Source organism: Pundamilia nyererei, unplaced genomic scaffold, assembly GCF_000239375.1.
Source record: "Pundamilia nyererei isolate P.nyererei 1_Seehausen unplaced genomic scaffold, PunNye1.0 scaffold00012, whole genome shotgun sequence".
In the NCBI taxonomy this organism is placed as follows: Eukaryota; Metazoa; Chordata; class Actinopteri; order Cichliformes; family Cichlidae; genus Pundamilia; species Pundamilia nyererei.
This window is the reverse complement of record NW_005187413.1, coordinates 5703866-5728367: the sequence shown is the minus strand read 5'-3', so window position 1 is coordinate 5728367 and position 24502 is coordinate 5703866. Positions and strand designations below refer to the sequence as shown.

The 24502-nt window shown below is 38.6% G+C and overlaps 1 protein-coding gene across 1 annotated transcript in view; it reads left to right on the top strand.

The window, feature by feature from the left end:
- Positions 1–6: 6 nt before the first annotated feature.
- atg7 (ATG7 autophagy related 7 homolog (S. cerevisiae)) overlaps positions 7–24502 on the top strand; it is a 56666-nt gene continuing 32170 nt past the window's right edge. Inside the window, exons 1-16 of the mRNA XM_005724662.1 lie at positions 7–291; positions 2647–2848; positions 3242–3296; positions 3878–3995; positions 4156–4233; positions 4364–4480; positions 4768–4914; positions 5280–5368; positions 8800–8921; positions 9665–9755; positions 9931–10075; positions 11613–11771; positions 14714–14908; positions 16306–16551; positions 18023–18138; positions 21901–21976. Coding sequence (XP_005724719.1) covers positions 2677–2848; positions 3242–3296; positions 3878–3995; positions 4156–4233; positions 4364–4480; positions 4768–4914; positions 5280–5368; positions 8800–8921; positions 9665–9755; positions 9931–10075; positions 11613–11771; positions 14714–14908; positions 16306–16551; positions 18023–18138; positions 21901–21976 — 1926 coding nt within the window. The 5' untranslated portion in view covers positions 7–291; positions 2647–2676. The remainder of the gene's footprint in view (positions 292–2646; positions 2849–3241; positions 3297–3877; positions 3996–4155; positions 4234–4363; positions 4481–4767; positions 4915–5279; positions 5369–8799; positions 8922–9664; positions 9756–9930; positions 10076–11612; positions 11772–14713; positions 14909–16305; positions 16552–18022; positions 18139–21900; positions 21977–24502) is intronic.

The window sequence follows — 24502 nt, the reverse complement described above, 5'->3', positions numbered from 1 at the left end:
TGCGTTTGTAATTTCACAAGCTAAAACCGGCGTTCATTACAAACGCTTCAGCCTCTGTAGCAGTCTCCGAAATGAAAAGAAACGGCGCCTACAGGTTTTTGTCCGTTTTCTCCTGCTTTATCGTCTGCGCGTTCTTGTTTATGTTTTGGTTCTTTGTATTTTACTCAATGGTGCTTGCACCATAAAGACAAGAAACCGTAGCAAGTAAGCTAAAGCTTACCCACACTGCACTGCTTTATTTACAAGACTCGCGATCACATGATCTCCTTCACCAGGAAGTAAGGTTTTATGGTAAGTGCACAAGTCCTGTTACACGTTAACGTATAAACATGTATGTATCTGTCTGAAGCGGACATAAATTGTCTGTGTTGTGATGCAGGGATGTCTTATTTTATGATTTATTTCCATGAGAATTTTCGTCGCGTTAAAAAGCGCTTGAAGTGCTAAAGCTGCTGGGTTTCATTGTGTGGTCTCTATTGAGCTGACTTTACTTCTCAGCAAGAGAAAACAGTTAAAGACACGAAAAAAAGTAAACGTAGAATTTAATCATTAACATGTCAAGACTGACAGCCATTAAATGCTTAGTCTTGAAGGTTTGGCGCTCATTATTTAACCAGAGTTTAGGCTCTCTTTGCAGCTGAGCTGGCCAAAAATATTTTAAAATCCTTTATCTTTTCATGGATTATGCACGTGGATGGGATACAGGAAAGGAAACACGAATCCTCTTTTTTTCTTTTTTAAATGTCCAGTTTATTGTTCATGTAGCTTGCCATCAAATATGGGGTTATTTGTGACAGATATACAGTACCAAGAGTTAAAGAGAATTTTTATAAGATGGGACTGAGACCATCCACACATCATAGCGTCTTGTATGGTTTGAAGATTGTGGTGCTGACAAAAAGACGGTTGAGCAAAGTGGTTGAGCTGAAAATGTTCAAATCTTGTTGGGATTGACCAAGGTGGACACGGTTAGAAATCAGTGTATCAGAAGTTTAACGGTGTGGAGGTAAAGTTAGAGAGCCAAGGCTGAGGTGGTTTGGACGTGCAGAATAGTAATAGAGGATGGACAAAGGATGTTGAATATAGAGACGCCAGGGAGGAGGAAAAGACGAAGACCTCAGAGAAGATTCACTGATGAAGTGAACAACTGGGACAACAAATGAGCCCTGGCATATTTGGTCCAGGCGGCTGACTATGATCAGTTAATAAATAAATAAATACATTTTTATGCTTTATTTTTGTTTAACCACGTTGGTACACTTGTTGTTGGGTTAGGAAGTCTTTGTTGTGCTTTAGTGCAGCATGGCACAATTAAAAGCTACTCTTTAGCTATTAGCAGTGGCTTCTGGTCATTGATGATGGGTTATTTTACTTGAATGTCTCCCTTGATAATCATGTCCTTCCATTTATTTCCTTACCATATTATTTACACCTTCCCCGCTCTCTTGTTGGAACTGCTCTCCCTCCTCCATCATTTCTCCATGGCTAGTGCTGGAAACAGGAGCAGTACTGTGACTGTGAGAGCTTTATAGTAGTGGTTGCTGGTACTACTGTTGACAGTGCAGTTGCTAATATGTGTATAAACATTTTGCTGCATATATGCCTAGTTTCTGTTTCTTTTTCTCTCTTGGCTTTTCACTGACACCTTTTTTTGTGCTTTTGTTTGTCCATCTGTGTCTGTAGGAGAGGGATGGTTGCGTTAAAAGATTATATTGGTCTATCCAGGATTACTAATAAAAATTGTCCACTGGACTAAAATGGTAAATGGCCTGTATTTGTATAGCGCTTTACTTAGTCCCTAAGGACCCCAAAGTGCTTTACACTACTAGTGTCAGTGTTTGTAGTGCCAGTGCACAATGGCAGGTGGCCTGTATGATTATAGCAACAAAGAAAAAAAATTATATTGACCCACCAGGAACATGCCTAATATGCATTACAAGTCCAGCCCTAGTAGTGAAGGAGGATTTACAAAGGGTTGGTGTGACTGAGTCGAATGCTAGGGGCAGGGTGAGAAGGAGGCAGATGATCTGCTGTGGTGACCCAAAGGGAGCAGCTGAAAGAAGAAAAAGACAACTGATAATAGTGTGATTTTTTTTCCCCCCTTCATTTGCATGTGTGGCAGATACTTTCACATATCAAAAGCACATATAGTTACAACTCTGATATCTTGGGCGATGTACTCATCGAGTAATTTTAAACCTGGCTGAGTAATAAGCTTATTCAAATCACATTCTTCACTGGGTTGTCAATTAAACAGCAGCATTGGAAATTTAGGGCTCAGCAGATAATGAACTGATTATTGTGTGATCAGCAGGAGCTCCTGATTTAGGCATCCACTAATTACAGGGCTCCACCAACATGTGTGAGTGATTTTGGGCAAGACATTGAACCCCAAGTTATTCCTGATGGGCAGGCCAGCTCCTTGCAAGGGAGTTTTCCCATAATTGTTGTGCGAGTGTGAACTGGTAATTGAGGCACTCCAAAGTCATAAAACAGTATACAAGTGCAGCTTTTATTCTGTGCTTTTATTCAGATTGTTTACTTCAACAGTGCGAGAGTTACTTTTACTACTCTTTGTGTATCTAAGTCATAAGTTATTATAGTGCCTGCAAGTGCTTCATAGCCGTCTGCTGTTTTATTTCACAGCTTGTTGAACGTGCCGCTCTGTGAAGTGTAATGGCATCTGACATCAGTGAGGCATCGCCGTCCACTGCAGAACTTAAGCTGCAGTTTGCTCCTTTCAGCAGCGCTCTGGAAGCAGGCTTTTGGCATGAGCTTACTCAGAAGAAACTCAATGACTACAGATTGGATGAGAGTCCCAAATGTATCAAAGGATACTATTACAATGGTGAGTATTCTGATGGCATGGTTTCAATAAAAGATCAGTTCAATTCAATTGTATTCATATAGTGCTAAATCATAACAAGTTGCCTCAAGGCACTTTATATTGTAAGATAAAGACCCTACAATAATAGAGAGAAACCCTGACAATCAAACTGCCCCCTATGATGAAGTACATGGCGCCAGTGGGAAGGGAAAAACTCCCTTTTAACAGGAAGAAACCTGCAGCAGGACCAGGCTCAGGGAGGAACAGCTATCTGCCATTACTGGTTGAGGGTGATGGGAGGAAGACAGAATAAGCAACACACTCACTCACTGTCAAATGCAGTTTTCCCACTTGATTGACAGATCTGTATTTTTACTGTTACCAATGTGGCTGATCGACTTTCATGTCTGATAGGTGATCCTCTTGGTTTGCCTACCCGTCTAACTTTGGAGTACAGTGCATTTGATGTGTAAGTATAAGGCATTATGTTGTGTAAAGAAGCATTACACTTCTGCTAAGTTTTTCTGCTGCCATTGAGTCTTGTGATGCAAAGTGTCATTGTAAACAAAGCCAAAATAAAAGCATAGCATAGACTGTTGGGGTCACACTGCTGGGCAGGTGGGAGGACAGCGTGGACACCTAAATTGATACCATCTACTAAAAATCTTAAATGAGTTGAATCTCGGTGACCTCCACCTGAAGATCAGAAGTTTTCTGAAAATCTTGTGAATGTGAAAACTCAACAAGGAAGTTACCCAGGATGTTTCGACTTATTCCATAGGTGCAGCTACAGTGAGGCAGAGGGGAAGCACTGAAAGCTGCCAGTATTTTTAAATCGGCTCTGAACAGTTACAAAAAGCCTGTGTGTCTAAAGAAAAAAAAATGATGTGGCCTTCATCCGATTGTGCAGTTGTCACAGAGATGTTTTGTGTATGTACTTCTATATAGGGAAAAAGAAACTTTTATATAGCCCACTGGTTTCTGGTGGTCAGTATGTTTACACTGTGAACATAGAGTTTAATGAAAAATGTGTTGGTTTTTTGCTGTTAGTGATGGTTCAACTCCCGCTCGTTGCTGCCCAGCTTTGGGAACGCTGTACAACACCAACACTCTTGATGCCTTTAAGACTACTGATAAGAAGGCTCTGTTGGAGAAAGAAGCCAAGGAGGTAAGAGACATCCAGTGGCAATTTGTTCTGACATCAAAAACATGTTGAAAGTGGATTATCTATAAAGTAGGCATTAGAATGGTCATATTTCCCAACAGAACATTACCTGATTAAATTATTGATAATTTTTTCTTTTGTATTATCTCTCTTTGTTGGGTAGATTTGGGATGCTATACAGTCTGGAGCTGCACTGAAGGACCCGTCCATCCTTTGTAGATTTATTCTCCTTACCTTTGCAGTGCGTAAAAATATGATCATATATGTTTGCTTGTTCTTTTTTGCTTTTGTTTTTTTCTACACTTTAACAACTTCATGTAACCAGTTTCCTTCCATGTTTCTCTTTTGTTCTGGCTACTCTTTTTAAACAGGATTTGAAGAAGTACAATTTCTACTACTGGTTCTGCTTTCCTGCTCTCTGTTTCAAAGAGGCGATAACGCTTGTTCGACCGCCCTCCGTCCTAGATCAGGTTTTCTCTGCAAAGCAGGTTGGATTTTTAAAGATCACCATATAATTTTAGATATTACACTTTGAAGTTATCCTTAAATGACCTTTTCTGAAAAAGTTAAAACTCTACAATTACTATTAGCTGTTTTATATGATGAGTGCTATTAGTGTCTTCCACTGCTTCATCTATATAAACCAAAAGAATTTTACTGAATAATTCGGTTTTCATCCCTTTGAGGTCACTTGGTTGAGAATTGCTGCACTGACTTCAGCACTTGTGATATGTTTGAATTGCCGGATTTTTCTAACTTCTAATTTTTGTCTTAGATTGCAGCCCTGCAGGATGCTTATGATGGCCTGTGCATCAAAACAGGAGCCACTGCAGTTCCTTACTTCCTAATAAAATACACAGATGAGTCAGTTCAGATGGCCGTGCTGGGGGACTGGGAGACATTTTTCAGTGATACTAAGAAGGTTTCAAGAAGATTTTTATATTTATATTATTAGAAACAGGAATTTAATCTTATATGTTATTATTCTGTGTGTCTGCTACTTTTTTTGCACTTAGATTAATATCATAATAGTATGATTTAAAGTATACACCAAAAGTTTCCAAACCTATTTTTGTTCATTCTGTAATAAAAAAAAAAGATTCAAACAGACTCGTTTTTTTTAATAAGGTTTAAAATTTATTTTGTTGTGGCTTCAAACTGGATTTCTACTGTAGTTTTATTGGCTCATCACATTTCACTAATGTTGTCTACTGTTACACACTCACACAATAACATATACGCATTCACGCCTTGCTAATGTAAACATACCTTGTTTGTTTTCTCTAGGTTACTGTGGGTGTCTATGATCCGTGTACTCTGTCCCAACATCCGGGCTGGCCTCTGAGGAATCTACTGATGCTTGTAGCTAACCAATGGTAAACTCTGTGTGTGTGTGTGCATGTGTGACTGTGTTTTGAGGAAGTTGTCTCAGTGATGTTTGCTGTCGGTCATTAAGTAATTTGGAAAAACCTGCTGAATTTCACTATGAGTTGCACATAAATGAAAGGCTCCTCTTCCTGACTGATTTCCCAACCCTGCTGCAGTGTTAGGAAAGCAAACCTTTGTAATTTAAGAAAATTATCAATTTCAAAAAGAGAAATGTATCAGTTTAAAAATGTTTGCATCAGGACAAAAGCAATTGAAACTCTACTAAAGTTATTCTGCTCCACTCGGACTGAAAAAGAAATATCAAGCTGCTGCTTCGTCTCAGTGGTGTTGCAAGAGTTTAGTGGGGATGTGATTAATTTGATCAATTACATGTGCTCCTAGATGACAGCACTTGCTTACAGAAACACGACTGTTGCTTTTAAGCTAGTCCCATTTGTCTATAAGGATATCAATTTTCCAGATAAACAAGGTTTATTTCTTCCATTTAAGCTCTTGCTAAGCTTTAATCTTAAAATGTAAATCAGGTTGTCCAAACAGTTTATATTGATCTAATCTGCCTTGCTTGAAGAGGATGAATATTGATGTCACTGCTTGCTGATTTATTATTTTTTTCCACCTAAAAGATTTTCAAAATTATCTCCAAATTCCATCAGGAAACATTGCCGCTCTTGTTTGAACTACTTTGTGTGGATTTATTGCCTTTATGTGAATCATATTTCTTTTTCTCAGTTGTATTTATATATTTTTTTTACATTTTATTTATTCATTTATTGTTTATTGTGGCAGGGAGTAGTTGCATGGTCTGGGTAAAAGACCATAGCTGGTTTGTTAACTCATGCCATACCCATCTGTGACACACAGCAGCTACTGTTTGTTCTAGCCACAGGCGGTGTTGTTTTATACACAGTATGAGGTGTCTTTGCAGAATATTGACAGATATTTTTAACTAGATTTGATCTATTAAAGGTGCTGTTATTAAACACTTTTAACGGAATATGTATATTTCTTATTCTTTTTGGTTTGAAAAGCGTTAGCAGGCTCTCTTGGGATATTCCAAAGTTGATGGAGGGTTTCTATAGCAGGATAGATCGATAACGGTTGTTACTTTCATGTATGTCACGTAAAAGGAATGTATTGTTACATTGTTACAAGGCCACATTAAGAAAATTCTTATTAATTATTTGGTATAAAGTCAAAATATCAAGATCACAGATGAAATTTTATTTCACGAAAAAACTTCAAATACTCTTTTGAGGAAAAAAAGTTGAAATGTGAAGATTACAGCTGTTATTTTAAGACAAAGTGCCATAGCTCCTATACCCTAACGTTTAGATGAGTTAGTGAAACAAATTGATCAGCCGTCTTATCATGTCTTGTGATACAAAGGACATCCTCTTTATTGCACGAGGGTTAGGGTCAGATGCAATGATACTGATGGTTACATCAGTATCATTGCATCTGATACTGCAATGATACTGATGGTTACATCAGTATCATTGCATCTGATACTGCAATGATACTGATGTAACCATCAGTATCATTGCATCTGTCCATTACTGGCCTTTTCATTTTGTACAAATCCAACCAATTCTTCCAAGTCCGTGTGTTTTGTTGAAGAAATATAGAAGAAATCGAGACACGTCAGACCTGGCAACATCTTGTCGCATTTTCTCTTGTCTTTCTACAGTTGTGGTGTGATATCACGCTGCTCTACCTGCAAATAGTTATTTGAGTTAGTTTTGCCTTTCTATCAGCTAAAAGCAGTTTGGCCAATCTCCTCTGGTTAGAGAGCCCCTGCTCGCTGGATATTTTCTCTTTTTTGACCATTTTCTGTAAACCCTAGTGATAGTTGTATGGAGAAATCCCAGTCGATCATCAGTTTCTGAAATACTCAGACCAGCCTGTCTGCGACCAACAACTACGCCTTATTTTCCCCGTTTTGATGCTCAGTATAAACTTTACCAAGTCATCTTAACCACGTCTACATGCATAAACGAACTGAGTTTCTGCCATGTGGTTGGCTGATTAAATGTTGGTGTTAAAATGCAGTTGAAGAGGTGTAGCTGATGAAGTGGGCAGTGAGAGTACATATTTATTCATTTATGAAGGACACGTTTTTTTATGTTTTCGAAAATAGTTATCTGTAAACAACACACTTGGACATCCTCCTACATCAAGGGGCCATTTATTTTGTGGTTAAATTAGGCTCCTTCATGAGTATATGTCACATATCATCAGGAGTGCATTTTTAAAGCAGGATATTTTGTGTTTTCATCCAATCAGCCTCTTTAAGTGTTGTAGGCTGTGATTTTTGCTTGTTTTGAGCACCTTGTGCTTATGCTCAGTGTCTCCAAAGCAGGTGGTTGTGCTTTATCATCTTTAAATATTCGATTATGATTTTTATTTGCTTTATTCAGAAGTGGTTGATTCAACAATCAGAAAATTTAAAAAATAAAAGGATTCATATCCCACAGGCAATGATATATTTTAACAAGCTTTTTTTTTTTAAATATTGTATAAACGATGCAGGTGAAAACTGCAAATCATCTGAAAGCTTTTCGGTACTTTTATTTTCAGATGGTAAATAAAGGAGTTGAGCTGAGAAATGAAACTAAATAGTTTTTGAGTAAAAATTTAAATATTCAGATGTAGGAGTAGATATCAAAATGAAATAACATAACCCCATACCTGATGACTTTGAGCAAGAGGAAGCAATCCATCTCACACAACTGAACATAATGTATTGTTATGTTCTGAGACTGTCGGTGAAATTATCTCTGTATGTTTCTAATTGTGGCTTTTATATCAGTTACGAAGCGTTGCACACTCTTATTTCAGGTCTATATTGAGGAGTGTTTTGTCACAGAGCTTAGTTTTCCCTCTTTTTTTTCTGGCATTTAAATTTTTTTTCTTCTATTGTACAAAAAAGGAACTCCCACAGAGGCTTGTTTAGCAATAGTCTTCTGTGATATCAACTCGCCGTCAACAATTAATCAAGAGTTTAGCTTGCATGCTCTGCAGGTTTTATCTTAAACAAACCTCATCGATCCTGTGCTTGACTACATTTTTTCTCTCTGTTAAACATAAACTGTTGATACTGGCATCGATGGCTGTGATGTCTTGCCTATTCAGTTCTTTTATCAGAGCTTGATTGTGTAACGTGACTCAGTTTTCCAGGACCATATTAGAGGAAGTGTTTTAGTACGGTTGTATAAGGTGTCAGAGTTTTATTTTGGAGCAACAGGCACATTAATGTGTATTTCACAATGATGGATGTGAGATATCTATATGTTTAAAAAAAAAAAAAATATATATATATGTATATATATGTGTGTGTGTGTGTGTGTGTATATATGTGTATAATGTGCTATTTTCAACATTTCATGTAGCATCTTGTGTGTGTACGTTTGCACTACAGGGGGTCTAAGCTGGACACAGTGGAGGTGCTGTGTTTTAGGGACAGAACTCTGCAGGGAAGCCGCTCCATTCAACAGAGCGTCATCTTCCATGTCAAACTACCTGAGCTTCCCAGCAACTCTGGTAATCTCTATTTCTTTCTGTGTTTCTCTCTTTATGTATGGGTGCATTGGTGCAGTTTGCATTGTGCTGCTGTGCATCTTTATATCGGTGCATTTGTATTTGTATTCATGTGAATGTGTGCATGCATTCAGATACATACACTTGTGGATATTAATAGTAAATTTAACACGCATTCTTAGTTCACTTTCCACCGAGACTCACTGCTTCTTTTTCAGGACACACTAATCTCACAAAGCGTTTCCATTATTCCTTTATCTGCTGAATAAGGGAAGAAAGTAATTTAAATGGTAATAGCAGGATGGGAAAGCGGGTAGCTCTTTGATCTGCAAAGGTTTTTGTTGAGTTCAGACAAGGAATCTTTGTTTTCCTCAATCTACCTCTGTGGTTCATAATGTCTTTTAATTAATTTGCTGAGGATATATTCATGCAGCAAAAAATGATTCATCTACTCTGATGATTTGATATTGTTTTGAAAAGGATTAACCAATCAACCTTGGCCCAACTTTACACCGGGTTCAGCTAATCCATCTTCTAAATTCTGAAAATAGAGAGGGAGTAGACTGTATGTTTGTGAATTAACATCCACACATCTCAATTAAATAAAGGTTTTGGTGTATTAGAAGTTTCATTAAAGTTGTTCTAGCCTGAAAGTGTTTCTGTATGTATGTATGCATTTATGATTTTTGCTTATTTTACATTGCAAGTGTGTTTTTTGTTGTTGTTGTTTTTTTCTTTTTTGATAGCTTGTCCCAAGAGTGTTGGCTGGGAGAAAAATCCAAAAGGAGCCATGGGACCCAGGATGGTCAACCTCAGTGAATGCATGGACCCCAAACGGTGAAATAAATAATACAAGTATTTGAACTTCAGCAGGTTGTCTCGACCACGTCTACATGCCTAAATGCATTGAGTTGATGTCCAGTGATTGCTGATTAGATATTTGCGATAACAAACAGTTGGTGAAGTGGCTAGTGCGTGTATGTCTTCACCTGTCTTACTTAATTTTTTATAGGCTTGCAGAGTCTTCAGTAGACCTGAACCTGAAACTCATGAGATGGAGGCTGGTTCCTTCCCTGGACTTGGACAAAGTGATCAACACAAAGTGTCTCCTTCTAGGTGCTGGGACACTTGGGTGCAATGTGGCCCGGACACTCATGGTAAGGATAGAAAATCAAATCAGTGGGTAGACAGGGTGATGAAGGTATGCTAGAATTTGGATAAGTGCTCCTTGGAAAGTGTTATGGCTCTTAATTCATTAGGGTCTATGACTTGCTTAACCAGAAACTGTTACAGAAGATTTTTTAAACACTGATGTTAGTAAAGATGAGAAATGTTATGTTTTGATGATGGGTAGTATTTATTTTTTTCATGCTATGTTAAGGTGTAGCCGCAAGTCAGGTTACAAAACCTGTATAAAGGTTACTGCAACTTACAGGACAATCCATACAAATACTGCTAATACAACAATAATAAGCAGTAGCCCCGGTGCCATTATCAAGACAGTTATCCTAAAAAGTGTAGATTTAACATTATTATCATATTACTGTGTGTCTCAGATTACATTTATACAAAAGAGAAAAAAAGGACTACTATTCTTATAACTAATATGCTAGCATTACTGTTTCCACTGTTAACAGTATACATACACATACATGATGCTTGTTTGTTCAGAGTGTTTTTGGAACCACTGACTTTCACAGGAACATGCTTGATGTCAGGATTTCATCAAAGGTTCCTTTAACAGAAGCTCATAAGCTTTGCAACAATTGTCAGGTTCACTGTTTCACTGTCACACACCTCAATTTTTTACATTCTTTTTAAATGTCTTTATTTGATAGTTGAGCAGTTAAGATAAACAGGAAATTGGGGAGAGAGAGGAGGGGAAAGCAGGGGTTGTATTTGAACCTACGCCACTGCACTCCAACCACGTGGCATGTGTTCACCAGGCATATGGTTTTACAAAGATTAGAAGATGTTCGATGTTAATTATTTTTCATTCTGGGGATGTAGGCAGCACCTCTCTATAAATAAACCTTCTCTTAAACTGATCAGCTGACACACTGTTCACCACTTGTTTCACTTTTGGTGTCTGAACATGATGTGTGCCATAAAGTTTACAGTATACTGCAAATGAGTTATCTTGAATTGCTTTTGCTAACCACTTGAAATTCTGAAACAACTTTAGCGTTTTAATTAATTTGCACTCACAGAACAGAAGCATAGGCATGTCACATTATTTGTGATGATATAATCTTGTCCAATTATCAACTGGACAAAATAGATTTTCTTTCATTTTTAAAAATCCTTTCCATCCATATCAGTGACTTAAAAAACTTTTTTAAAAAGGCTTACTCAGCTTTTAATATTTTTTTTCAGTGTGAAAAACAACAGCTCTGATCTGCAGGTACAATCATCATCCTTGGTGCTTGCTTTTTTTCCACCAGTTATTTGATTGTCTTTCACACTGAACCTGGTGTAATGTAGAATAGAACTAAAATTATACAGTTGTTTAACCTGCACACTAATGCACCCATTATTTCAGAGTTAGATTATAATTGCACTAAGTATTCATTTTAAATGCACACAAGGCACACCATCTCCCACTCATTGTCACTGAAACTGTTTACAAAGCGCCATTTAGGTCAGTGTTCATGTCAGTAAATGGTCGATTATGGTTTTTCCATTTTTCTCCAGGGATGGGGAGTGCGACACATTACATTTGTAGACAACGCAAAGATCTCATACTCCAATCCAGTGCGGCAGCCGCTTTATGAGTTTGAGGACTGTCTTGGAGGTGGAAAGTCCAAAGCCATGGCAGCTGTTGACCGACTTACCAAAATCTTTCCCGGTGTGGTACGTCGAATAACAATGCTTAACTGTGTAATATGACGCCTGTATTTCTGCTCATATTTTAGAGTTAAAGCATGCCCTGCTTCTTGGAAGCCAATGATTACAGTCTGTCATAATCCCTGTTATTCATTTCTTCAGAAATCCTGTGATTCTGTTCTGCATATTTCAGCGTTATATTGGAATCGCACCAAGCACTCATTTGAAATGCACACAAGGCACAGTGCCCACTAGTTACTGTCACTGATGATGCTCACAAAGTGCTGCTGAGGCCAGTGTTCATGTGATAAATGGAGGTTAATTATCTTAAAATAACATTGAAAAAGATGAATTTGTAATCACTGTACAACTGCACTGAATGCAATTGCCATTTTACTATTTTTAGGTTTTTAATTGTATTCCTGTTTGAGTTCTTGTAACTTAGATGTGAAGTACACACCATGGAGAATAATAAGAGTTGGTTTTTTATGCATATTAATGCTGGTGGTTTCAATACTTTGCAAATTAATGAGTGGGTTCTCTGTGGGTGGGGTTTTTGTTTTCTTTTTTTGGGGGGGGGGTTATATATTTCAGCAAATGAAAAAGAAAAAGAAAAAGCAGCCTAACAAACACTCAAGAAGGGCTGTGGATTGGTTTGAAAGGGGGCAGCCTATTAAGCGACTAGAAAGTGCAAAGACTGGCTGCATATTTATAACGTGAGTCACATGTGCAGTGTGCATTTCAAAATGAGGTGATTCACTTGTCTGTCCTGGAATATTATGCAATGTTGGGATCAGAAGATCATGAAGCTTAAAAAAATGATTGGGCAGTTTTCCCTTTTATATGTTGGTGGCAGATTTAATCATCTCGGTATCTGACAGCTTCATTGACTCACACACACATTATAAATGGGTTCTCTGTGTGTGTGTGTGTGTGTGTGTGTGTGTGTGTGTGTGTGTGTTTCCATGACCAATCATACTGTTTTCACATTAGCTATAAACATTTAAGCCAAAAATGATTTCTCCTTCTGAAAACATGACACTTCAAAGTTGGAGTGAGTTGACTGAATCAATAGCAATCTAATGGACAGCAAATACAAAGCTACTGCCAGGAGATTTTTGGCATAGCTTAGAAAAAGCATCCAGACAGGTTGCTTTGCACAGATAATAAAATTAGCCTCACAGCACATCTAATGCTCACAAACCAAACACGTTATCTTCACTTTTAAATCTGGAGCGAAATCCACTTCTGGAGCCTCTAAATCATTTTTAAAGCATTTGAAGAAGACTGACTAAGAAAAGCAGCGTGTAAAATGCTTTCACACCTTCTGCTTCTTGTCAGCTTGTAGGAGTCTCAAAACTTGTGTGTCCCTAGTGTGCCTGTGCCTTTATCAGTCACATCTCACACAGCGACTTCCTCAGTGTTTAAACATCTGATGTAATTTACCTTAAACTGTGTAAGATTCAAGCCTCATTGTTAAAGTATTGATTTTTCAGAGCTTGCAATCATCTCTGTAATAACGTGTTGGTGAAACGAGATACACTAGGACGGGAAAATGGTGTCACACACTAAAAGAAATGTGATGTCCTTTTAAGTTGAACACACACACACACACACACACCTACCTGTCATGTCATCAACTTGACATCCAGGTCTCTCGCCACCCTGGCCCACCCTTATTTTCAGTTTCTCTCTGAATGTTCTGGGAATGAAATAGAAAGTGAAAAAACGGACACGTGGTCATGACGTGTCGTGACACTTTCTGTTTTCACCATCAAACTAGCTGCATCCACACCTGCTCCTATTTGTAACAGTGTGAGCGTGTGCCTGCTTGGCTTTCCTCCCTGCTTGTTTTTCTGCAAACGTATGGGTGTCAGGTGCAACTGTGAAAGATGGAAAGACAAATATGAAGAGGGTGAGCTGAAAGTGCAGAAGTACTTTAATTGAACTGGGGGAATATGGTTCAAACAAGGTCACAATGTTGAAAATGTCAGGCAGATTTCTTATTTTGTATGTGGGCGAACACCTGACACAAGTCACCTGACATTTCCAGGAGCTTCTTTTTCTCGCTTAAAATTTGTTCTCATCAAAACTGGATCATCAACAGCGGCTTTCTTGGATTGTTTTATTTTTCCAGAAAGTTTTTTTTCTCATACTCAAAAAGATGTATGTCTTTCTTGGCTGTAGGTTAAGGATGTTTATAGAGGAAATTGGAATATGATTACCACCTCTGCAGCTTAGCAACACTTACGTCAGTGAAATATAAATTCAAGACTTGGTTGACAAGCTCCCACACTTACAATGTGAGGAGTGAAGGCAGAAGACCCACTTATTGAGTAAAAGTGACATTTTTATTTTTTCTTGTTCAAATCTCGCACTTCTGCTTTGCCCTTTCTGTCCTTCTCTTGACTATGAAATGACTCTTGACATTTCCGTTTGCCTTGTTGTCGAGTATATGCTCCCTGGAGATAAACATGGCACGAGAATTTTGGCAGTGGACAACAAAAGACTGAACATTGCCTTTTTTAAGGATATTTTGTTGACTTTAAGATGATCTTTTATGTTTTATTTTCATACTGCTGAGTTATACAGGACCATTTTTTTTCTGATCTCCCCAGTCTGTCAGACTGAGGAAATCCATATTTTCATGTCTCAGAAGATTTCTGTAACCTGACTTCTTTTTATGTCTAAGGTGCTTTTGGAATGGCACTATTCTTTTATGTCCTTACATATTTTATACTATAGAGATTTGAGCCAGATGTACTGGAAAAAGAATACCTCCTGAGAGTATTAAAAGTTGGTTTTCCCATAAATAATGTATGCATATGAATCAAATGCATTTTAATAATGTCAAAGAGAGCTGATTGTGCAAACAAAAGACTTGTACATATTGTACATATCGTGCTAGTTACCACACATGTCTGCTCAATTTGTAAGCCGTTCCTTACCTCTATTTCTTTCTATTGCAGAACGCAGAAGGTTACAATATGAGCATCCCCATGCCTGGCCACCCAGTGAATTTCTCTCAGGCCACTCTGTCTCAGGCCCAGAGAGATGTCGAGCAGCTGGAAAAGCTAATTGAAGAGCACGATGTGGTGTTTTTACTAATGGATACAAGAGAGAGCCGCTGGCTGCCTACAGTTATCGCTGCCAGCAAGAGGAAGGTAGGAAGGAATGGTACAATATGTAGAATGAACGGTCACAAAGCAGTGCGGTAGGGTGTGTGTGTGCGGGGGTGGGGTTCGATTATAGCTCCACTTAGAGTATTTTACATAAAAACAATGAATGAAATGATGACATGCAATGTGAAAGTGGACACCTGCAACGAAGTGTGCACTCATGATTATTATTAAACTCTGCAGTTTAGCGGAGCTACTTTCAGCTCATTATTTGGTTCTGCACATTCGCCCTGTCGCCGCTCTCATGAACTCGCTTAGAGGAGACAGCTGTTTTCAGCAAAAAAGCTCTAAATCAATCCACTGAGCAGCGTCGTGTAGCAACTAGACAAACTAGTCTGTGAATAAAAGTCAAACATAAAACACCAAAAAGACCAAAATAGATGTAAATATTCAACCTTTTTACCTAAATGACTAGAAAAGTAATTAGAAACAAAGTTTTTAATAGTTGATTGTTTTATACTGCAGATTAAAAGTGCATGTTATACTCCACCTTTTTAATTGTTTTATTCTTTGCTATTAGGGACTTTTTGTAATCTACACAATGAATTGTAAAGGATTTTATTACTTTGTGTAGTCTGTACTGGCGCATTGTAGTCTAGTCTCACATGTACATAAACAGAACAGGCTTTATGAGCTTTGTTGAGAGTATTTTGATAGTGGCACAGGAAATCAATACCATGGATTTAAACAGATCTGTTTGCTCAAAGGTTACTTTGGACCTCAAGCCACAGTGCAGCACTCTGGCAGGAGACATTAATGTCTTTTTAACTTTGTTTTTCTTTTATTTACCTTTAAGCTTGAATCTGAAATTGGGAAGCCCTTTCACTTCTCCTTCGGGAAACTAAGATTGCTTGATAAATCAAGTCCAACTTTTCTCTTTACCATTTTATATTAATGTTATTTTATAATTTGCCATGCAAAATTGGATTTATTGAACATTGTGTCAGGAACTTGTAATGCTTCCAGTGGGAACAGTAATGCAACTCTTATGTTGCTGTGTGCTGTTAAGTGGGCTGTTGATGAGGTTTTTTTTCTGATGGCTGGCTCAACTGAGAGGTTATTTGGCCATTTGTGCCATGGAGCTGTTTCAGACTTCACTGCTAATTGGCATCAAAATTTGTTTCAAGTGCTGCTCCAAAAATGTAGATGCTTTCCGTAGAGGCCAGTAATGTTTTATGTGATTGATTTTTTTAAAAATAATCCAACATGATGTTCCCTTATTGTCTGCATAAGAGAAGCCACATTTAACTGGTTGAAAATGTACTCAGGGCAAATGGCAAAAATATCAGTAATCAAGCCAAAGCAATTTTGATTCTTTTTTTTCTGTTGCTTTGTAAAAAAGCTTTTATGACCATGATTTACCATAATTGTTATTTTCACAGCTAGTGGTGAATGCTGCTCTAGGATTCGACACATTTGTCGTGATGCGCCACGGCCTGAAGAAACCTCCCAACACTCAGAGCGTTTCCACCGAGCCGGACTCCTCCCCTTCCTGCTCCTCTGCCTCCTCGTCATCCTCCACACCGGCCGGTGCTGCACCCGCTGTCCCGGGATCGTCCCTGTTTTCAAACATCCCAGGGCACAAGCTTGGCTGCTACTTCTGCAATGATGTTGTGGCACCAGGAGATGTAAGGAAACCACACAGATAACAAGTATACACTCAACTAAGTAGCTCACCTAATGCACTCAAAACCAGGTAGACCCTGCTGCAAAGTCGGCTGTGTTGTTTACAGGAGTTAAAATTAGTGATGATCGCATGAGCGAAATCTCTTTTCAGATGTTATTTTCAAGCAAACAAGGTTTTGAGATGGTCCCAAGCAAACAGAAGCTGAAGTGAAAATGATTGCTATTAAAAAATTACGGTCCCATATGAGATATGAACTCGAATCTCCTGAGTGAAAGTCTCACGTGATTCCTGTTTTTATGCTTAACTGTTAGGAGCATCACATCAGTGTTGTGTTTAAGGTTGCCTGCACACTTCGTAGTCATCAAAAATCTGTTGCTTTTAAATGCAGCATTTGGTTTAGTTATTGTTTGGTTTTCATATTTTTGAGAAAGATGGTTGTAATTGTTTTTCTGTAAGAGTTACAATATGCAAATCCCCCCCCAAGAAAGAATAAAACAGAACTTGCAGCTTCGTAGCCTCGACACCCACATTCCCACATTCTGCTTGTGTCTCTGATGTTCTTTGTTTTGGGGATTTTGGATTTTCTCCTTCTCTTGACCTTTTCGGAGTAATGCACGAAGATTCTTCATAGGCTATTAAAGGCTGTGGCATTTGTTGGAAACTTGCTGCAATGAGCTCTGACTTCTACTGTAAATGCCATATGTGTCGGTCTCTCTGTGAAACATTAAAGTAATACTAAGATTTGAACTTGAGGCAGAGCCTGCTATCAGTATATTCTAAGTGTTGATCTAAGGTTGAGTTCAGTGAATGAATAAATATAGAGTTTTGCATATTGTTTTAAAGGTTTAAGTGAGACAGGCCTGAAGCAAAATGATACAGATTGTCTAAACATATGGGACATATTCAGTGTGAGAATGTACTGCTGCAAAAATTAAACATGACCAGAAAATAAAAATGAAATGCCTTTGACTCTAAAGGGCTACATGTCAGATTTTGTAGCCATTCCCCTGGTAAGCATGTGTGGTCCACAGCGTAATATCCCCAAAATGAATATTTGCAGGTTTGGCACAAACACTAATGATCCGTTCATCCATCCATTAGCAATACCCTCTTACCCTTTTACATGTGAGCCGGAGCCTGTTCCAACTGACTCTGGCCAAGAGGTTTGCAGCCACTGACACTAATGGTCCATTTATGAAAATACTATGGCATTACTAACACCCTGCTCAACTGGAAGTATCCGCTAGTCATCAGTGTGTCATAAACAGTTTGTGATCAGCAACTTGGTGAGAATTCCCCTGGAGAAGACCTTCGGCCAGTGCCAAGGTTTCTCACCTCTCGTTTCTCTACTTATTGTGGAGAAAGTCCTCTCAGGTTTACTGGATTGACCTTTGGCTTTCTGGAGTTCCAGGACATGATTCTCTATATTGATCTTCTTACTATTTTTGCTGTGTTTTGTTTTGCTAAAATAGTCAACCCGGGATCGGACTCTGGATCAGCAGTGCACAGTCAGCAGACCAGGCCTTGCCATGATTGCCGGAGCGTTGGCTGTTGAGATGATGGTCTCCATTCTACAGCACAGTGAAGGGTAAGTATGACAAAATGTATGTTTGCTACTAATAAGAAATTGAAGTTGTATTAAGGGTGTAACTACTGGCCGTTATACTTGTGTAGATTTTGATGCAAATAGTCGCTGGGACATCACTCATGGGTTTATTTAGAAGTAGATTACTGTTTTGATTACTGGATTCTGTGAACATGAGCGCGATCATATTGATGACCAGTAGGTAAAAGCGAGCCATGCCCCAACCGTACAACCTATTTTATGCTTAATAGGACTGTTATTTACGAAATGAGCCTTGTACTGTATTGAAGCGACCCCGAAACTAATGGTTGAAGCCACAAAAAAATGTTGACTGAGGGAATAAATCGCTGTTAGAAGTACAGTCATCTTCTCATCGACTCCTAAACAGACACGTCTCCTTTGCAACATGTGTCCTTCATTATTGTTTAATTTGTTTATGTATATATTTACTTATTTTTGACTGTGGTTATGTGTAATGAACAGTAACTGTAGGCTAAGAAGGAAGTGGAGCCTGATGTCACAGAGTTTAAAATACTCAAATGTTTACTGGGAGAGACCAGGGTGGACAGGATAAGGACTGAGTATATTACAGAGAGAGAGCTACAGTTGGATGGTTTGGAGATAAAGTAAGAGAGGCAAGGTTGAGAGTAACATGTGCAGACAGAGAGGGGAGTGGATAAAAACTCAAAACTCAATTTCTGCGTGGACACACCTTCAAGCCAGACTCAAGTACACTTAAAACAACCTGAAGATTGTGCATCATTTAATCACATAAAGCTAGACAACTAGAAACTGAAAACTAGAGCTATTTGGCTACAGAGACACTGCTTATGTTTGGAGAAAGAAGGAGAGGCGTAAGAACATCAACCCACAGTGAAACTTGGTGGTGGGAGTATTATGTTTTGAGGATCCTTGAGTGTGACTGGAACTGGGAATCTCGTCAAGAAGAAAAACGACTTTAAAAGAAAACCTCAAGCAGTCAGCGTCAAAACTGGATAGCTGTCTTCCAATAAGACAACAACCATACATCCCACCTGGTGAAGAACAATGTCAATGGTACTGACTGGCCTGCACAAAGCCCTGACTTGGATTCCCCTGAAAATCTGTGGAATGACTCAAGACTGACAGACAGGTAGATAGGCATATAGATACATAGACACTTTATTGATCCCACACGGGAAATTATTGTGTTATGGCAGCAGGAAAGAATGAAAAGAATAAAAATGGTTCAGTCTACAATAACTAAACAACATAGTTATAGTAAAAGTGACGCGGGCACATAGGCATTGGTGGGGAGGGGTAGTTTTTGTAAAATAATTTTGTATTTGTGGTCAAAGTAAATGCCAGCATCCAAAATAAAACTAGTATGTTTGTAAAAACTGTGTTAAAAATCCTTTGCTCTGTTGAACTGCACTTAGAAAATACTTTAAAACATTTCATTTTCACACGAGCTAACAATTCTGTCATCTGTATGTCTGTTTAAAAATAAAACAGCGGCTCGTTTAAGCTCAGCAGGACATGGCTATGGCTATGTAACAAACTGTTAGCTGGGGGATCTTAGACCACTTTGATCCAGCCTATCCCAGCAGTCATAGTGTAAGAGGCAAGGTACAGCCCAATCATATCCAGCCCAGTCTAAGACTAATGGAAAAACAGAAAACTCTTTGCTCTCACATCCACACTGGGAGCCAATCTAGCATCGTCATTTAACATAACATGAGCGAACATACCAACTCCATAGAAAAGCCTTAGCCAACCAAGAAGTTTGAACCCAGAACCTTCTTGCTGTGAGGTATCAGCGCTAATGCGCCGCACTGTCAAAGCCCCAAACCTGCATTTACTTGCTTTCATCTATAAGGGTAACTACACGTACACTTTCTGGTAAAATACTGTCACCTGGTGGTGAAATTTTTAGTTAAATTGTACAAATTCTGATTACACTTAGATACATTTTACACTTGAAAAAACTATATGTGTTAGAAGGGAAAAAACTGTGTGTATACTGAGCTATGCATCAAGGTTTGACTGCTTTTAATGCCATTAGATCGATATTTTAACACGAGTCACTTTTGGAGCAGCCTCACGTAGTCATTAGAAGATCTGGAGTTTTTAGCTAAATGTCAAACTGGCTTTATTTTTTGACACTGAAGGTTGACCCTTGCCGTGACATTTTAGACCTGTATGCAACGTTCATCTTTTATGTATTAAAATGTATGGTCTGGCCATGCATTCATAGGTTGAAGTGTTGGGCAAAGTGTGAGAGGTTGACAGTTACCGGTGTCAGTGGATATTCCCCAATGAACACTTGAGTTTATTCTCAGCACAGTCTGCTTGACTCTTGCGTCACACCTCTGGTTTTTGTGTTTCTGGTATACAATATATGCTTCTCAGCATGGTGCTAGAAAAAAAATCATACTCAGAATCATAGTAGAAAAAAAGTTTTTATGTCATACTGCCCTCTTCTTTTACACACACAGTCCACATTCCAATCTGGATTTAATAAAACATCCTCGCAAACACTAGAGGGCTAGCACTCTCCTCCCTTAGTGAACGGCCCTGATTACCAGTACCTGTCTGAAGTACTCTCATCAGTGCTTCACTCCAGGCTTAAAGCTAAGGAAGATGTTACCTTTTTGATGGAGCAGCACAGCAGCTGAGGTCTCACTGCGCTGCAGGTAGCATTGGTAATTTGGTTGTAGCACAGTCCTCCGCCCCCCCCGCCGCCGAGCTTTTTCTCATTTTCATGCTTCAAAAGCTCTAACACAGAGGTTCAGTCAGCCCTTAAGTTCTCTTTGCAGTCTGTGCTAGCTCGATATTTCCGTCTCTTAGAATGTGTACTTTTTTCTTAACGCCAATGGGGATGTGTCCATGCCTATTAAGTGTGTAGTCATGTGCACGGGTGTGTCTTTGTGAAAATGGAATTGTGTGTGCCCTTTTTGGTGAAAATCATACTAAAGTGGCTGCTTGCTGGGCCTGATAAGACAGCCATTTTCTCTCAGTATGTTTTTGAGATGTTATAAGCTGTTACAAAGCCGTTCTTTCGGTCCTGGATAAAAAGCTTAGAAAGTAAAGGAGAAGGTGAATTTCCATGTGCTTTTTCCAGAACTTCTGTGTTTATGTAGCTCCTTGCTTTACACAAAGATCTCTCTGTGTCTTGCTTCAGCTACTGTCTGTGTCCTTGTTTTTATCTTAGTAGCTGTGTTTGTGCCTTTCTGTATAACCCCAATTCTTCCAGCTCTTTAAAAGCCCCTTACACCAGCTCTCATTTGAAATCTTACTCCATAGCTACCACTGGCTTTAGAAAATTGGCACTTCAGGATTAATGTTGCTGCAGTTTGACAGAGATTTCTGACTTTGCAAAACCACTGTCAGCTCAGCGCGAGATGTGATATTTCACTTATTGTTACCCACACAGAGTAGAACCTTTTAACCCTGATTAAATTTACTGGGGAGCAGGAGCTCTCAGATCACAAGAAAAATGTAAAACCTTTTAATATTCAAGGAAGTAGGATCTATTAGTTCTCAGTATAGAAAAACCAAAGTCAGTGTTTCTTAGCAGCACATTTAGATTTGCTGTGTATAATAAAAAATCATCAGAATGCAGTGTATTATAATTTTCTGTGGAAGGCTGTTTAAGCAGGTTTGCTGGTTTTAATTCTTCATCTTATTTATTTATTCATTTATTACTTATTTCTTAAAAACTGCCAAAATTGCACAAGCATGTGTGTAGGAATATAAACTTATGTCCCTTTTCTTCTCCTTCAGAGGCTATGCAGTGGCCAGCAGCAGCGATGACAGAATGAACGAACCTCCCACCTCGCTCGGTCTCGTGCCACATCAGGTCAGACATATAGATGCACTCATATGAAAATCTGAAATTAATAACTTGCAAAATGTTGCTAAAAATCCAAAGTATGCATGTAAGAGTAAAAAATAATAATAAAAAGAATTGCATAACAGACAGTAAACTGTAATTGCTGAAGTTGAATTCAGGGTCAGCATATTTACAGGCTATTAAAGTTTTCCAGACACCTACATACAAAGCTCTCAGTGACTCAGGGGAACAAGTGGCAGATCCTGAAGGCGGAGGCTGAAGTATTGCTTTAACATTCTGAAAAAGCTGCATTTCACTGAGAGTCCAGTTTGGGACTGCGAAGAGAACAACAGTGCAGAAGAGAGATAATTGCAAAGGAGTATCTCAGCATTCACCCCAAGAAGAAATGATTATGTTTTGATTCAGCAAGTGAAAAGGGGCACAGTTTGCTGTGTTGTTATGCATACAAGCAGAAATGATGGAAGTGTTGCGTAATTCAGCAGCCTCGCTGTTTTGGTATTTCACTAAGTGCCCTGCACACAACCTTGCCTTAACAGCTTGGCAAGTCAGTGATTTTTTTTTTTTCAGTTTTTAATATTCTGCTGGTACAAACATACATATGTAGAGACAACATTCTTACATCTGATGTTTTTTATTCTGTAACAATACACAAAGGTTTCCCGTTTTGGTGACTTTAATAGTCATTAAATATGTTCAAACTGAAAGATCAAACATGACTCAAGGTTCCTAATGAGGAGACTTCATCATGCCTGGAAACCATCATAATTAAGAGATCTTAGTCTTTCCGAGTGCCAGAAGCCCATTTTCTGGGACAGGAAGAGATTTTCTGATATGCAAACTTTAGCTGCAGATTTGCATGTCTTTGTGCTTTATGAATTAGTGCCTTTCAGTCCTTTTGTAGAAATGAGTCAAGAGTAAGGCTCTACGGCTCGTCATAACAGGCAGTAACTAGACTTGAATTTGGTGCTGCCAAATAGAACAAAATTAATTCTTTTTCATAGCTCGAGAAACACGGCACTTGAGGTCAGGCAAGGTTCAGCTGGAAGCTGGGGCCAATTCATAGCTCATAGTGATAATCAATGAGCTGGTTACAGCAGCTATTATGGAGAAGAAAGGAAAAAGAAAGGGTCCGTGTGCTTATCTGAATAGTGCATCTTTGTGTAGCTCTTTTTCTTTGGTTTGTCATTAGTAAAACTCAATTTGCAAGTTTTTTTTGTGTGTGGGTTTTTTTTGCTTAATGTTTTTTGGATTGTGATGAGCGTGATTGGACTAATGACCTAATCACACATTCAAATTGGATTTTGTTTACTAATATATTCACTTTTTTTCATGTAATAGGAAAGTGTAAATATTTTTATTGATTTTGCAAATTACCTAGGACAAACTGTGCTCCTGGCTAAATGGTGGTTTTTCATCTCCTCTATTTACGTATCACCATCAATATTCATCATCATGAAAACTGCCTTTTGCTTGACACATCTGCTGGCAGCCAAACAACCCATCAAAAAAATTGGCATTCAAATGTGGTATTTTATGTGTGTGCTCAGAGAGAAGGTGCAAAAATGATTGGAGTGAAAAATGCAAAATAAGTAATATGCTTGAGACGCACACATTTATGTATAAATGACTGAGGTGCTCAGTCCCCCGGCACTCTGTGCCTATACAGCACTCTGCAATTTGTTTGGGTTTTTTTGTGGTGTCACAGTGACAGCTTCTGGTGATTTGCAAAAATTGCACACTTGTATCTCCATTGTAACTGAAGTGCAGCTATACCATTGCCTTCCCCTTGTTTTTACACGCACTGTCAATTTTGTGCCCTTGAATAGAGCTGTGTTTGAGAGATGTTCTCAACATGTTTTTGATACTTCTGTGTGTTAAGCCCAAGCTAAATCAAATAATCAACATTAAGGGTTACTATAAGTAACAACTACTACAATAGCACTTTACTCTGATATATATAGAATTAAACTGGATTTAGCTATATTGTCCAGTTTCACAAACTCCAAGACCTTTTATCTTCAGTCCCTCAATTACGGTCCCCAAAAAACAAGAATATAAGGGGTGGACAGCCGGGCCTAAGGTAGAAAATAATCCAAAATATCAAAATTGCAACGTAGATAATGGATAAAATGATCAAATTAAGCATGGCCTTAATGTGGGAGGAATGTTGAGCAACTTGAACTGGGATCCAAAGCGGCACATATATTATCATCCCTTGAAGTCAAAAGCACTGATTCTCAGTGGAAATGATGCACCTTGATTGCTTTGATGTAACTCAAGGATGCTTTGATACTCCATGAAGTAATTAGTGGTCTTACAGTCTTGAATGACATGTCTGACGAGCCGTGCTTAAACAGCAGTTAATCTTCATGTGTTATCCAAACGCGTGTTGAACTGTGCCTGACGTCGACTGAGCACATTACTTGACACACATATGTCATATGTGGTCAGTTTATGCTCTCTACAGAAAGCTATAGAGTCTGTTCACGACTGTCTCACTCGCCCACGCTCATCCACTGGTCTGACCCCCCC